The 16,344-nt window shown below is 40.8% G+C and overlaps 1 protein-coding gene across 1 annotated transcript; it reads left to right on the top strand.

The window, feature by feature from the left end:
• The first annotated feature begins 1,800 nt into the window (after window positions 1–1,800).
• On the top strand, window positions 1,801–15,354 carry tnfrsf11a (tumor necrosis factor receptor superfamily, member 11a, NFKB activator). The gene is made up of 10 exons (XM_069151554.1): window positions 1,801–1,875; window positions 6,672–6,750; window positions 7,193–7,318; window positions 7,806–7,952; window positions 8,046–8,136; window positions 8,615–8,691; window positions 8,977–9,084; window positions 9,356–9,405; window positions 9,566–10,541; window positions 13,803–15,354. Exons 1-10 carry the CDS (start codon window positions 1,801–1,803, stop codon window positions 14,087–14,089), a joined length of 2,016 nt encoding a protein of 671 aa, XP_069007655.1. The 3' UTR covers window positions 14,090–15,354.
• Window positions 15,355–16,344: the final 990 nt, after the last annotated feature.

The following is a 16,344-nucleotide window of genomic DNA, read 5'->3' on the forward strand; positions in this document are numbered from 1 at the left end:
GGGGCCATGTGCATGCCAGTGTGTTTTTCACTGCGTTCAATGAGGCCAGGCCTAACCCTTGAAGCTTCCTCCAAAACCCTTGGTACCAAATCAGGCTGTGGCTGTTTTGTTCTATATGGAACAAGTCTGTGTTCCATTAATTGAAACCATTCAGAGTGTGTGTGTGTGTGTGTGTGTGTGTGTGTGTGTGTGTGTAGTCTGAAATGGGCCTACTTCATGAACTTTGACTTGTAAGTCATGCTAAATAACACAACCGACATAGAGCTGCACAGTCTGCTCTGACCCGGGTCATTAGAAGTGTAATGCTTGTAAACCAGCGTGGTGTTTGCCTGCACACTTTAATACATCAAAAACAAGCTACATTGTAACTGTGTTTCAAGTGACTTCTTTTGGCTGCCAGTGTAGTTTTGCTGGTAGGAGGGTGACCTGGTGTGAGTGTTTGGGGTGCGTTCGAGAGTCAAGCTGATGTTTTTGATTGCTTAAAGAGGCAAATCGTTAATTGCTACTGTGCAAGCTGCAGAGGCCCCGCCACAAAACAGCTTCTCTCAGCAGGTTTTTTTTTTTTTTTTTACAGGAAGAAAGGGAGAAGGAGGACAGAGCTCATTACCTTTACAGCCTCAACTTAAAACCCTCTGTACTCTTTCTCTTTCTACGGCACTGAACTCCCCCGTGAGTTAAGTACAAGCCTCGTATAAATGTTAGTTCCTGTTATATACAAGATAATTTCTTCTCATTTGTATGGAAATATCTGGAATATCAGTTTGTGCAATAATATCTGCTGCACATTCACATACATGAGTAATTATTTTTGAATTAATCCTGTCCCATTTTTTTTTTATTTTCTTATTGTCATCACTCTGGCGTCTGGCAGCATTCCCTGTTCTCCTCCCGTCTTGTACTGATCAATCCATCCAGGATATACACATTCAATTATATATTTGCATAACTGTCACCTTGAAGAGAAAATGTTTTCCCACTCTCTCAAACCTTCCCTCTGTTGGCTTGCCAAGAAAGGCTGGGCTTAATCTGCCATGCAAATTCAGAGGAGAAATGTCAACCAGTACTTTTTCTCATTCTTCCCTGGGAGTAGAGAGCAGTTGCAGTATTTCCTGGAGGCTGTTACTATACTTGTGTGGACTGTATAGATGATCATGGCTGTTCCAGGACCCTGCACACTCCAGGAACTAGGCTGGGCCCTGCCTACTCTCTTCCATGATGAATGGCTCAAGAGGGAAGTGAAATCCATGACAGTGACCACATGCTTTGCCTCCAGTGGATCTGAAAATCGTCTCTGGTGTGAGGTCATAACTCAACTTATCTGACCAATGACATGAAAACATGACAAGCTCTTTCAAAAAAAAAGTTTATTGAAACAGCAACACGTCACTAATATTTCCATTATCACGGTCGTTTTACTGTGCGTCACTGACAACAATCAGAGAGCTCAGGAAGCTTGAAAGGGGGATGAACTTTTTCTTTACATATGACAACGTGGGAGGAGTTCCCTCATTCACTCAGTTTTTACAAGCCGTTGCATGCAGCCCTCTCCACAACGAGTGGCTGAAAGTAGAAGGAAGATGAGAGGAGGGGAGAGATGGGAACTGCAGCTGCCTAACCGGGAATGAAGGCGCAGGAATTCCCTGTGAGATGTGTGGAGCGTCTACCACATTTACGCACACAAGAAGAAGTGATTTGCAGTAAGGACATTTGAACAAGAGTTCTAGAAATCGGACCTTGGTGTATTGCCTTGGCTAAGAAAGAAAAGTTTGCTTCCAAAGTAGTCTTCAGAAATCAGCAGAGATGAGATTGAACTTTTCCACAAGTTGGATATTCCGAGGGTGGATAACGTCTGTCCTTGTCACCTTTTACGCACAGGTAAAACACTTTTTTTAAAATTTTCTTTTTAACGATGACAGTTTACCACATAATAGCAAAGTTATGGACTTAATGTCAAAACAATTAGTAGTCACCTTATATATGGTATATTTCTTAGTGCAGAAGGGGCTGTCGAGTTTTATCTGAGGGCCAATGCAAAATACAGAAATTCATAATGGTTTATTTTTCTGAGGCAGAATATATGCAAAAGTAAAACCAGGATGTGTCATCGCATCATGTGATTTGCATGAACTGGTCAGGTGGGGGGACGAGGTGAAGGGAAGAGCGAAGGCTTTGCGCGTTTTACGTACGGACACTGACTGGAAACAGTTGTGTTTGGGTCGAGTCCACCTCCCCGCTGTTCTGACCACTAAAAACGCCGCTGGCAAAATGTTCTACTCGGCATGTTCTCCTGGTCCAAGAAGGACTGGCGTGGGCCAAGTGGCTCATCAGGAGCGTAATTTGGTCCATCAGACGGGAGGTTTGCAAAATGCGGTGCTGGGACTAACGGGCCACACAGGGATGCAGACCAATTGGCTCTAAAACCAAAACGGTTTTGATCCCTATGAGTTGTACTATTACTACTACATACTAAACTTTGTGGTCATTTTCTTATTGTCTCTCTTGGTGTCACACGTCAAAGAAACCCAGTGAAGAAACGTAATCAATCATATTCTGTAATCTTTAGTATGTAACATAAAATCCTAATCATGTCTGAGCAGTTTAATTTAAAGGGAAAAGTTAGTAGGCCAAGACATGTTGTTGTCCTTGTTGTTGTTTAGTCCAAGCAGCTAACGCTGTCCAGGTGGAGTAGTTTATATGTGGTTGTAGTGGTGGGACTGCCGGGCACCACTGATCTAACACTGCCTGTATGCCTGGGTTACCGTAAACCAGCATCGTTATGGCTTTGACTGGAACAGGCTCTCTTTCTTCCCTTTCTTTTTTTTTTTTTCTCTCTCTGCTTCACCAAAATATGTTGCAATAGGAAATTCTTGAGATTTCTCTGCATCTTGTCGATCCTCTGATCCAGAGTTAAAAATCCAGAAGTAAGATGTTTTTTCTCCACAAGCTGTCAAATGCAAGTCAAAGTTCTTCAAGGAGCAATGACACAGATATGGTGCCTGGAAAAAGAAGTCAGTGTGTGTGTGGAAGGGCAGAACTATTTTTCATGTATGTTTTAAGGTGACACTGCAGTCTTTTGGCTTTGGTCTTTTCTCACTGTGGTTCTTGCCATTACTGACTCACACGATTCCCAAAGAATTCCCCTTCATTTTCTTGGTTTTTAACCACTTCATCCAATCCTCTCCAAATTCTATTGAAATGCATGACATTGAGCAATAACACGATTACTTCAAGATGTTCAGAGCTTAAAAATCAATATATCATGAATGAGCTGGGCTTTGCTTGATTCATTGACTTGCCCAAAATTGTGGCTCCTGTGCTTTTTTTTTTTTTTACTAACAGCTTCTCCAGTCATCCATGCATTCATCCTTTTTGTCTTTTAACCCCTATTAGCAATATACTCTTTAACGACTCGTTTTCTCCGTTTTTTTTCATCATCACGCACTCTTTTCTGACCTCTTGTATTCCCATCCACATACCATCACAACAGTAATCAGTATTCGGTTTGACTCAGCTTGAGCAAGCATTGCATTGCCTCAGACCTGCAGATCCAAACTTGATTTGAACCAGGCACAGCCTTTTGATAGATAATGCAGCTCTTGTAATTAAAATAGAGCTTTGTGTGGAGAAAGGAGAAGGAATCATAATTTGCTTTTTGTGTGAAAAGTTCAGCTAAAAATTTGTTCTCACAGATTATAATTGTTTGGGGACTTGTTTTCAACTTTTTGGAAAACCTGTTCTTCCCTGGTCATTGAGTAGAGTTTCTATACTTTTTGTTCTAAAGAAGCCACTGTTCCTGCTGCAATTCAAAAATATGTTAGTTTGTGTGCAGCAGAAGATTTAAAATCTACAGTGTCACTTGATTAAAAAATTTCCCCTCGGGGATTAATAAAGTATATACCTACCTACCTACCTACCTACCTACCTACCTATAAGAGGGTTTATTGACTGGGTAACAAGAAAAACTGTTCTTTTAAGACAACACAGTGGAAAGTGGCAAACTGTTGTTGACTTTTACGAGAACATAATCATCCTCTAAGTCTTCTAGTTGCTCATACGGTTTACATTTTAAAACATATATTAAGAATATGCGATTTCAAATCTTGATTTGTGCAGGTGGGACTTCAGAGGATTTTTTTTTTTTTTTTTTTTTTTTTTTTTTATGGCTTTTAAATGATCAATCGCTGGTGCAAACCACATACAAAGACGCAGTTGTTATGCAATACACTTTTTACAGCACCTTATCGCTAAAACCCCTGGAGGCCTAGAAGTCACACTGTTTCTCTTGGCTTTGTGCCTATAGGCTGCAGTGGCCGTTATGCAAATTATCTCGACCTCTGAAAGCAAAAGGAATGCACTGTGCATCACAGTTATGTCTGATAGGATCACACAAGTAGTGAAGGATTTAAAGAAAAAAATAAACAAATCAAGGAATAATTGTTAAAATATAGGTGAGGCAGCTACTGAATGTCACTGCAGTGGTGGAACTCTTCATGCCTCCCGTTTCCTCTGTCCCCTACACTTCTACATACAGTCTCTGAATTCATAACTGTATTTTTAAATTCGTACAACAGACAAAGTTAGCTTTGAGGTTGGATGCTCTGTCTTGGCCGTAATGATAGCCTACAATCTTGCCGGGTGGATCAGCTGTTTTCCTTTTACGTATATTTAGTGAGTCAAAATACATTGCCTCACAACTCAGACCCAATGTTTAAATGTGGCAGTAACAAAAATACAATTCCCAGCATTCCTTTGGCCTTTCCTTTTCTTGTGCACTCTGGACCAGCTGTGTGGATTGAGACCCACTGTATGTTGGATTTATGTATATATATATGTATGAATGTATATATCTGTCCCGAGACATGAGGCTGTGAGCATGGGAATCTTTCCTACTTCTCTCACTTCTATCTGCTGCGGCACATGGTCCTCATTAGTGCTGCGGTCCGAGCTATGAGCGCCGTGCACCATTATGCCTCCAGTTCGAATCTAAAACAAAGACTGGCTGATGTGCGAGTCTGAGTGGGGGTAATTAAATGCTCACCAGTGTTCACGTTGTGCTGTTGTTGCCTGAGGCCTGACAGACTGACACAGAAACTAAAAACAGTTTAACTTGGATGGGTTAGAAGGCGAGGGGAAATAAATAAGAGGGAGAGGATTTGAGGTGGGGGGGGGGGGTGTTAGGGTTGGAGTCAATAAAAAAAGAGAAAAAATAGAAAAAGAAATTAAACTGATATTATATTTTAAAAAATGTCATGAAAAACAAGAATTTGGAAACTAAAAATGTTTGTCGTATGACGTCCTCATACGACAGTGATCCTCTGCATAGAGTGTGCATGCATTAAGCGTTAAGATGAAGACATATATTGAATATGACATCCAAAGTTGTATGTATTTGTTGGCTATTAAGGCTGTTTTTATGAGGCTGTACTTATTTTGGGATTACCAGACATCGTGGAGGTGGACAGCATGACCAGCTGATAAAAGCCCAGCACTATAAGGCTCCTGTGCGTTACAGACAGACGGATGCATTGTGGGAAAGAAAAGAGATAGCCAGTTAGGCCAGATGTGATGACAGGCAAACAAATTCACATTTACCTCTCTGAATGTTGCCTATTAGAAAGCTGGATTTTTATTTTTTATTTAAAAAAAAAATCTTTTTCATATCTGAATCTGTGCAGTAGCAGCGTTTCTTTACTAGTTCTTTACTTTACTAGTTGAATGATTAAAATAGTGCACGAGTATACTTTCATGGGAAAAAGGATCTTTCAAAAGGGCTGAATGAGAATATGAGAGAGGTTGGTTGGAGGTCAGAGTGCAGTCAGGCCTATAGGTTGTATTTTTCTACCTTTATATATAGACATTGTGGCTTTGGCAGAGTTTCTGTCATAACAGCTAGATTCTCTAATTCAGCAGTGTGGCGAGGAGTTCAGCAGCCCCTAATTTAGGGTGGCAGAAGGGTGTGTACAGTATGTATGAATGTTTGAGCCTGCATGGTGTCCTTTTGTAGTTGTCTTTTACTAGAGTTCACAATTATTGTTTAAAACATCCTCACTTCCACTCTCCTTGCAACAAGACTTCAGCTAATGCTACAGTCGATGAATGAAAGCAAGAGACTTTGCATATGACAAGTTCAAACAGAAGACTTTTAATTTAACAGTTGCCTCGAGGTTGTTGTTTTTTTTACAGCACACCAGAGGGGACCATGAGAATAGGTGTAACCAAGGCAACAATAATTGATTTAATTTACTTCCACTTGTTTCCTCTTGTGCAAGTGGGTACCGTTGCAGTTTGGTTTGCTGGTTGGGAGGTTACATGGTGCTGTGGTCAGGTGCTTCTGAGAGTGTGGAAAGAATTCCTGGGCATGTCTTGGAAATGTTTCAACCGTCCTCTTCCTCTCATTACTCACTGCCATCTCAAAATATCATGTGTGGATTTGAAAGATGAAGAAGGAGAGATAGACACCCATAGTAAAGCTGGCAGAAAACTGATGTTTTTGATAAAGCAAATCTGGATAGTATTTGGTAAACCTTAGAAAAGGTTATCTTGTGAACTGTTGTACAAGGTTATAAGACTGCTTTCTGAACAAGCATCACCCTACTCCTTTTGGTCACAAAAAAAATCTAAATGTGCACCAAATAGCATAAAACTAATCTGACCTGTTCATATTTTTTTAGACTGCAGTCTCCAAATCTCTCCAGTGTGATGAAGCACATTACTTAAAAGGCTCCAGATGCTGCAAGAAGTGTGCACCAGGTAATAACACACACAAACACACACACACACACACACACACACACACACACACACACATGCACACACAAAGAGTTCAAAGTAAAACAGAAGAAAGTAGTGTGGGCATACTGTTTATCTGCAGTATCTCCCGGGAATGAGCATAAAACAAAAATAGATTTCCATTCACAAAGATCCTCAATGAAAAGAGGAAGGATGTTCATGAATGGAAGATTTAGCTTAAAATGGCTCAAATATGCACGTGTTCTGACAACCACAGACGCACACACAATTCACACGGATATTGTATCCTGTCGAAGTACCCACTAGTTTACAAAAAGAAAAATACTATAATTTCCTCAATTTCCTTCTTCTTTTCTGTACTTCTATTAGGTTTTTTGTAGAAACTGTGTTGTTTACATGTTTATAAATCCCTCTGTTTCTTTCTCCATTTCCCCCCCATTAGGCTCACGTGTGTTTTCTGAATGCACTGATTCCAAACAGACCCGGTGTGTTCCATGTAGTCATGGTGAATACCAGCCCAACTGGACTGAAGAGATGCGCTGTTTCCAGCAGAAGTTCTGTGATCCAGGTCAGTGCCTGCAACTTGAACAAGGATCTCAAAGTCCTGCAAAATACTTTGCAACTTATCCCTGGAAGAATACAGAGGTTGAACCTCTGTTTACGTACAGTGGAGAACAAAAATCAAACACATTTTGGTATAAAAGCTATCCAGGCAACAATACTATAAACGATAGCCTCAAAAATGACCACAAAGTTGAGGCAAAATGTCTGATACCTTCTCAACAAAACTAAACATTCAGGGCTTACCAAAGTATTTATACTGGCACTGTTGATTTAGGGCTTCTCTTCTTGTATTCAGGAAATGCTATTTCTGAATAGGGATGAAGGGAATTAATAGTAAAGTATTCTTCAGGAAAAATCAGAATCAAAATTATTCTTCAAGCCAATTCAAAACCCTGCTTGAAAACACAACAGTAACACAGTGGAGTGGATTTTTTTTTGTTCCTCTCAAGGATTTGCACTTCTATACTAATATTCACGTTTTTGACCCCCAGTTAAGGGTTTCAAGCAGAGGCCTGAAAATCCAGTAGCAGAGGAGCCCTGTCGTTGCCTTTCTGGCCTCCAGTGTTATCTCATCAACTGCGAGTACTGTGAGAGGATCCCCACCTGCGGCGCTGGATATGGACTTGAGTTGGACCCCGGTGAGACAGTCTCACAAACACATCATTTATATCAAATAATTACAGAGGAGAGTAACTCAGAGATAAAACTACAATGTTTGTTGTTGATTCCAGACTCAACAAATGGAAGAAAGATGTGTGTTGATTGTGAGGAGGGCTTCTTCTCTGCTGACAATAATGCTGAACAATGCAAACGATGGACTAAGTAAGTATTCACACACACACACACACACACACACACACACACACACACACACACACACACACACACACACACACACACACACACGCACACACACACACACACACACACACACAGAGTTTTTAGCTTGGAATCTTTTGACTTATTGTGGAGGGAAAATGCTGGAGGGTGGCTGTCCTTACCAGCAGCCAGCTGTTATGAGTAATATGTTCACCACTTCCCTGGAACCTTAACCAAACACCAGCTTCCACTGTCATCTGGATCTGTAATGATGATGGTGACGACGATGGAGGGAGGAAGAATTTTGTTTTTCTCTCCATTCATACCTCTTTCTTTCCGTCATCATTACACAGCTATCATTAAACATTGGCCGATTGGCTCGTAAACAGCAGAGGGAAAGAAAAGGAAAGTCGGTATTATGTCCCATTGTACAAATATTCCCCTTCACTCTTTGTTTTTGTGATTTCACCTTCTTTCTCAGTTGTAAGGCTGAGGGAAGAGGTGAGAGACAGCCAGGCAGCACCCAGGCCGATGCAGAGTGTGGACCACCTGTCTCTGGTAAGACATGGACACATTCACTGCAGCCTGACACCATACAAAGTCATATGATGACATATTTAACAATTACTCCATATAAAGATATGGCAGATCATTTCTGTTACTTTGAAGTTGAAATGTCACAGAAAATCTAGAAAAAAAAATGTAATTTGTGATTTGGATTTATTTTGTCTTGTCTGGCAATTATGAGTTTTTGTAATCTAGCGATTACAAAAAGCAAAAGCGATCATGATTGATAGCTAATGCCGAATAGAAAATCAAGCTCTAACGTTGTCTTTCTTGCAGGTGCAACTCCGTCCTGGGTTATAGTTTCAGTTCTGTCAGTCATTACTGTTCTGTGTCTCCTCATTCTGCTCCTCTTCTGCTACAAGGACAAATGGAAATTACTCTCCGGTAGGTCAAAACCCCGCGTAAACTTTGAAGTTATCCTTTATGCTTCATTATTGTTTTTTTTACATGAGTTTACGGTTGTTTTTATGGTGTCATATATCGTTGACAGTGTCAAAACAAATTTATATACACAAGTACTGTACATGGTGCTACTCTTAAATCACATTACGCATACATTGTTGTACCTAAACACTTTAAATTTTCTTCAGATTTAAGATTTCTCGTTCTGCATTTTATTCAGTATTTAGGATCACTGTGTTGTTTCTTTGTCTAGTAAACCTGCGATCGTGTGTTCAGAATCTGAAGAGGACTAGGATACAACAGGTAAAGTGGAATTTTGGTTTGAAAACTGGAAAAAACTAAGAAACTGACTCGCCTTCCTTTGAGATTGTTTACATCCTTAAAAACTCTTATTTCTCTTGCTATGTAAGCATGCAAAACACAGCAGTTTTTTTACAATGCATATTTCATTGTTTTATTCTAGGAGACATTGGCCCCTCTTTACCACAGTGGAGCAGCAGGAGGAATCGGAGGGTGCCCTGGAGGCCCCAAATGTCCACCATGCGAGATGACCAAGCTCATCTGCCAAGCACCCCATAGCCCTGCTGATGATCCTCCATGTACCCTCCCCACTTCTGTTCCCGATGTCAAGGTCTCTCTGCCCTTCACAGGGGAAACGACAGATAAGGAGGGGATTAATGTGAAGACAGAGATGGAGGATCAGAGCGAAGGATCTGGAGAACCAGAGGAGGTGTCCGAAGAAGAAGAGGTTGCGAGTGTGTCTCCACTCATGGCAGGTTCTTGTGTGTGTGTCGTTCCTGTCCGCGAGCCACTGGAAGTAGGAGAGAATGAGGACTGCAGCCAGGCTGTCAGTCCTGGAACACCAGGAACCTGCTCATGTGGAGGGCTCGATGGAGAGAGGGAGGGATATGAGATTGGAAAAGAGGGTAAAAGTGACAGTAAAAGGGCAGATAAGGGTGGAAAGAGAGGTGCTGGAAATCAAGAAAAGATGGTTTTGTCCACGAATGAGAACGGTGTTGCATCTCTAGTGTCTCTTTCTCCTCCTCTCCTCCACACCTCCTCTGTAGTCCCTCCATCCAGTCCACTTCCTGAACTCTGCCTGCTGTTGTCCCAGGCTCAGGTGAGACCGGAGTTCAAATCTCACCTGATTGACAGATCACCGGTGATACAGGAGGAATTATACAGACTGGCAAGCACAGACTCCACCTCACCAGAAAATAGCACAACATCCACAATGACGTTGGTCAGCCCCCTGATGACTTCCTCATCTGTTGGAGAGCTCTACCTGGACCAACCCACTGAGGCCTCCAGCCCAGAGCAAGGCCAGGGGATCTCCTGGGGGGATAGCAGGGAAAACAAGCTGTCTTCAGGGGAGTCGGAGCTTGAGTGCTCACCGGAGAGCCTCCACAGTCAGTTGGCTGAACCAACTCTTACCTCAGGTAGGTAAAACTGCAAGAATTTTAACTCATCTGTATGGCAGCCCAAAGAAATATAAGGAATAAAAATACTCAACAAAACAAAATGATGATGTACTAATTTAAAATGATGAATTGGGAGATTAAATGATGAAATAAATCAATGTGATGAATTTTAACATTAAAAAGAGAGTACAATTATGTAGTAAGTAAAAACTATTATTTTGCAAGTGTAAATAATTTCTTTAAAAAAAACAAAGTTGTACTTTTGACTTGCTATCTATTCATTTTGATATGCTCTGAAAATGTTTGTTAATGTATATATAGACCTTTTTAGAAATTGTGATATCATAAATATAGGTTAGAATATTGTACTGACTTATGACTGTTGTGACTTATGACTACTAACTAGCTTATAATATAACTTATAGTATATAACTTTGTATTCTGTAACTTTTTATATTTTTTCCTTAGCAGAAATTGATTTTCAAACATCCATGAGTTGCTTCCCAGAAAGTTATTTTATACTCTCTTGGGGTAATACAAAGATGCTGTGGAGCTGGATACTTTGTGGATTTTGTTGCTGTGACCACTTAACAATGTCAATAAAAACTAAATGCACCGTGGGTGTGCGCTACGTGGATAATGGCTCATTACGAAGACTCTGGGACCACAGTTGTGTTTGCCAGGTGGATACTGGGATCGTTGTTTGTGTAGGCAGTCACCACTGTGCTGCCACAGGGTCATACCCATGCACGGTTTGATGTACTACATACTGGCGTTCTCTTCCCGCAGAATAGGTGGGACTAGCCACCAAGAATAACAGAATGCAATTTAGATTGGTTTTAATGGAAAGTTTTACTGTCACATAGTTGAACTTGTATTGTTCTCACAGAGAACTTTACATGCTGCCAAAGAGAAATATCTCCGGGAAACATATTTATGTGCCTCAAGCACCGAGTGGTTATGGTTAGTTATGAAAGCAGTAATATCAGAACAGTGTGATCAGGACAGTGGTCAGCTCAGACTGAAGCATTATTAGCTGAATATGCTGAAAAACAACAACAGAGGATTGGTTTCAGCATAAAGATGTTTGTGTGTGACTGTTTCCAAGAAATAGGTTTTTATTAAAGCCAGTATTGATATTTGGACCCCAAGTTTTGGGGGACCACACAGAGAGCAGGAAAAAGATATGTGTGTGTTTGATGAGCTAGTGAACCACCAGAACCAAACTCTAACAAACACTGGTCTGTGTGTGTCTGTGTGTGTCTGTGTGTCTGTGTGTGTCTGTGTGTGTGTGTGTGTCTGTGTGCGTGTGTGTGCGCGTGCGTGTGTGTGTGTGTGTATGTGCGTGTGCGTGTGTGTGTGTGAACTATGGTATCTCCAGTACAAAGCTCCTGTTTACCCAGAGTTCCACGGGGTTGCGCAAAGTGACCACAGCTTTAATTGAAGCAAGATGTGCGCAGCTTGAGTAATACTTTTATAACCCTGCCCATCCAACAAAAACACATACACACACACCAACTTGTGAAGACTTTTTTTTTTTTACTCTCACTGATGACTGGGTACTTTAATGAGACGCCTGCTGGCTTGAAATGAACACCATTTCTCGTCAAGATGCAGAGACAACTGGTTGAAAGGAATTCCCGCAAAATGTATTTAAAGGTTAAGTGAGGGTTAGGGGCTTCACCTGGCCACCTAAAATATTTTTAGCCTCAAGTCTCACACAGTCAGCTGTCAGTTTTATCTGTTGCCTTCTCAGCAGCTCAACCAGAGGAGTTTTTTGACCTGTCTTTGTTTAAGGGCACCTCAAAAGTACGAACAACCCACATGTTTCCTGCCCATTGAGGAATTAAACTTGGAGCTTCCCAGGAGAAAATGGCAGATTTAGAAGAAAACCCCATACAATTGTGGTTTTCGTTGACATTGAACAAGCGAGGGAGTAGAAACTAGAGGTCAATTTTATCCCTGTCAAAAAGCTCTCTTGCTACGATTGTTGGGCATCCAGAAAAAAAAAAATCGATGCGGTATTAAGAAATGATAAACAGAAGAAGCCAAGCAGATTCCACTGAGCTTTGTTTTCAAAGCTGTGGTCAAGTGACATATTTTCAAGGCAGACCTCTCAGACTGGTATTCCGGGAAAAGCTCTCGGAGACACGCTTTCTGTGAGCCTGTGATTGTGTTTGTCTGTCTTCACAACTTTACTGGGCTGCAGTATGTGTGCTTTTCAGTGTGTATGTGTGGAAGGAAGGAGTGTGTGCAGAGGTGTTAAAAGGCCTGGTTTGAATGTGTTTGCTTATTTAATCTGTGTGTGTGTGTGTGTGTGTGTGTGTGTGTGTGTGTGTGTGTGTGTGTGTGTGTGTGTGTGTGTGTGTGTGTGTGTGTGTGTGTGTGTGTATGTGTCAGATTAGATGAGACATGAGCTGTGAGTCACGGAGGGTCGGCTTATACTGTCGGCTGGAAAGTCAGACAGGAGGAGGCTGGATAAAATAGTAACCAGAGGCTTAATGTGGTGAGATGTGATTTACAAAACAAAGACACAGTTTATTTCTTAATTCACCTGGCTGGCTTCAGTACATGGCCGTTGGTGCAAGTTTATACAAGTGATTTTAAGGCAGAAAAGCCATTTTGGAGTGGCAAGTTGCTATTGAAGGTTCTCTTCTTGGAGAAACTGTTAGTAGATGGAGTAAAAGTTAATACGAGCTGAACATTAAAAAAAAAAAAAAAAAAAAAATTTGCTATGTCTATAAAACCCCAAACCCTTGACAAATTACTTGTCTTCAGAGGTCTTGTGTTTCTCACGCTAAAAAGTGCTGGACACTCTGAAACAAGTATGGCAAGAAGGATGTGATATGGCGGTATATAGCTGTGGTATTTCTGTGGTCATCCCGCATTGTCATTACACCCACTGTCGCCCGAGGTTAGCCAAGATTTAGTTCCTTCTACACTTACGTCATGAATAGAAGAAGCTCTGTCTGCCTGTGTGGAGTGGGAAATTGGACTACTTGCACAACCATACCATATAGATAGATCGATAGATAGATTTATTAATCCCACAAGGGGAATTTTTTTAAATACATGTATATATTTCTCTAGAAATTTCCCAATAGGGTGTTACTGCATTTCTCTTGTCTGTACGAGTTATAGTGGACAATGTTGATGAATTGTTGATGGAACCGAGGCTTTGTCCCATTTCTCACTTCTTCTACCTTCTACCTTCTTCTCTTGTGCCGATGTCTTTCAGTGTCTTCATCTGCTCACAATGTCTTCAATATCTCCTTATAGGTCAGGTGTCTGGGAGCCACAACACCACCTTCATCTCCAGCGGTCAGGTGATGAACTTCAGCGGTGATGTCATCGTCGTCTACGTCAGCCAGACGTCTCACGGCAGTGAAGGGGCGGGGCAGGATGACGCCTTTGGGAGACCGGTGCAGGAAGAAGCCAATGAGACTGCGCCATTTTTTCAGAGCACCCTGAGATCACAAGGGGACTCCATTTCCCATAGCACCTTGCAAGACAGGACGCTGCCAGTCCAGGAAGTGATGGAGGAGAGGTGGGCTCCGGGGAAGTGAAAAGTGACCAATGTTCCTGTGTTAGGTTTTATGTCAGTCCAGCAATCATCTCCACAACCATCAGTTAGAACTTGTAAAACTAACCTCTTACACTTTCTCTTGGTTACATCACATCATAGCTCCCAATGAAATTACAATAATCATGAAAAAACACCATTTGTCCTACCATAACAGTTTCCCATAGAAGAACAAGGAAAGGAAGGGTTTTAATTAAATTAAGCTTATAAGTAAGGTTACAAAGAAATCCGCCTTGAGAGATCTGAATCGATTACCTACCAATTGTTTTAGACTGTAATCTTCTACAACATGGCCCATTTCACACATTAGTCATTGAATCTTGCCTCAAGCATTTATTTCCAGTGGAAAGCTGAAGACTTTTTTAAAAGGAAACTCCCCTCATTCCAGACAGTGATGGGGGATTTTATTGAGAGTTGGATGTTAAACTAGAGTGCAGACTGGAAGAACAAAATGTTGTGTGGAAATTACAGTTGGAGCTTAATACAAAGAAGTTACTACATGTTTTATTTCCCACATTTTACCATGAAATAGCCCAGGGTGAAGTCTGTAGACTCCTAGTTTTTACATTTCCCTAATTTGACACTTGGATAATTTTTTTTTTGACTTTCCTTACATAACAAAATATCCACCATGTGGAAATGATTTTTTTTTTTAGATATTTTGTGTGGTAGAAAACTCAATGTACTAGCAAGAATGAGATCTGGCAGGACAGAATCAAATTTGATAGAAAAAATTGTGATGGATTTTAAACATTTCACTAAGTGAATTCTTCTTTTTCTGGTTTGCAGGATCTAACATAAACTATATTTTACTGTAAAAAGACACATCCAGTTTTGGTACGATGCTTGTTTAGCCTGTGTGTAGACTTCCTTCCTTACTGCTCCACAAGTGCAGTTTGTCCCTAAGAAAAAAATGCTATGCATTTGATAAGCTATTTTAATACTGGTTTGTTTTGTTTCATTATATTGTAATGTGCAAGCCTCAATGAAGTCAAATGTCTGTTTAAAATATTTTGTTTTAAATAATTTTACAAAGTAGATTGTTTATGTACTATTTCAGAAATTCCTTTTGTGATCAAGGTTTGTATATATTTCAAAGAAGCTCGGTGTATTGTGAAAGAGGACTTTCACTTGGAGGCGCCTTTTACAGCGGGCACACAAATCTAGGAGTTTAAACTACAACCTCACCATATGTGTGCAGCTTTACAAAAATCATGTACATATCAATCAACCTATTGTAATGAATAATTAAAAGACTATTTTGATTGAAATGAAATGGTTTGCATCAAATTGCTTAAGGGATCGTTGCCATCCTGCCTTCTGTGGTTCCTCTCTGTCAACTTTCCTATTTTGGGATCAAGAAATTACAACGAAAGAGTAATTTATCTCCTCGGGATGATCTATAATCTTTGGTGAAGCAATGCTAATTACACGTTGTGGCGAGGCCTCTCTGTCTTTGTCCCCGTGTTGACAGACAGGGAGCCTTTCATCAAGTCGGGGGATGGCAAGCAGCTGTGAGGAGAAACTAATCCAGCAGTCAGACCAGCTAGCGTCACAGAGAGACCACATGAGAGGAACTGGCAGAACTCATTTAGGCCTGGTTTAGGTCAGCAGGAGTGTGTTTATTTATGTGTGTATTTGTGCGTATATGTGTGTAAGTGTGCGTCTTGTCTCAGCTTATTTTATGGTTGTTTGTGAAAACAGGAAGTTATGACTAGCTTTCACATGGTTTACATGAGCGCTGGCTGGCCGGCCGACACAGAACCGGACTGTAGATTCAAATGATTTCAGCTTTTTCATGTGAGAAAACAGTCTCTCATTTGGAGGAAGTTGTCAACCACTACTCGTTGCTGTAGTCTGCCCCCCAGTGGTAAAAACAAGTCAGCAAATCTCAGGTAAATGTGAATATTTAGATTTTCAGTAATATAAGCTCTGTTTGTCACATTGTTATAAGCAGGTCCTAAATGCTGTAGATATAATCCATGGTACAGCACTACTTGCTCAGACATAACACTGATTTACAACCATGCACACCCAATTATTCTAATAATAAATTAAGAAAAATAATAACAAAAGCAATAGAGGTCCCTGAAGAAGGGGAAACCCACTCTTGAGTAATAGTCTGGTTTCGGCTTTCATACTCCAGCACTTTACAGGACTTAATAAATGGGCAGCGTGGGCCCAATCAGAACTTGAGATAAATACAGGAAGTGATCATGTAGACCTGCGGAAAGTACC

Source organism: Embiotoca jacksoni, unplaced genomic scaffold, assembly GCF_022577435.1.
Source record: "Embiotoca jacksoni isolate LCO1_2020_lvr unplaced genomic scaffold, fEmbJac1.0.p SCAF_17, whole genome shotgun sequence".
Lineage (NCBI taxonomy): Eukaryota > Metazoa > Chordata > Actinopteri > Embiotocidae > Embiotoca > Embiotoca jacksoni.

What these genes read in the sequence shown, in the direction of transcription:
- tnfrsf11a (XM_069151554.1), top strand. Translation starts at nt 1,801, where the DNA reads ATGAGATTGAACTTTTCCACAAGTTGGATATTCCGAGGGTGGATAACG. An exon ending in CAAATGGAAATTACTCTCCG is followed by an intron (nt 9,085 to 9,355) that starts GTAGGTCAAAAC and finishes TTCTTTGTCTAG; the next exon opens with TAAACCTGCGATCGTGTGTT. An exon ending in AGAGGACTAGGATACAACAG is followed by an intron (nt 9,406 to 9,565) that starts GTAAAGTGGAAT and finishes GTTTTATTCTAG; the next exon opens with GAGACATTGGCCCCTCTTTA.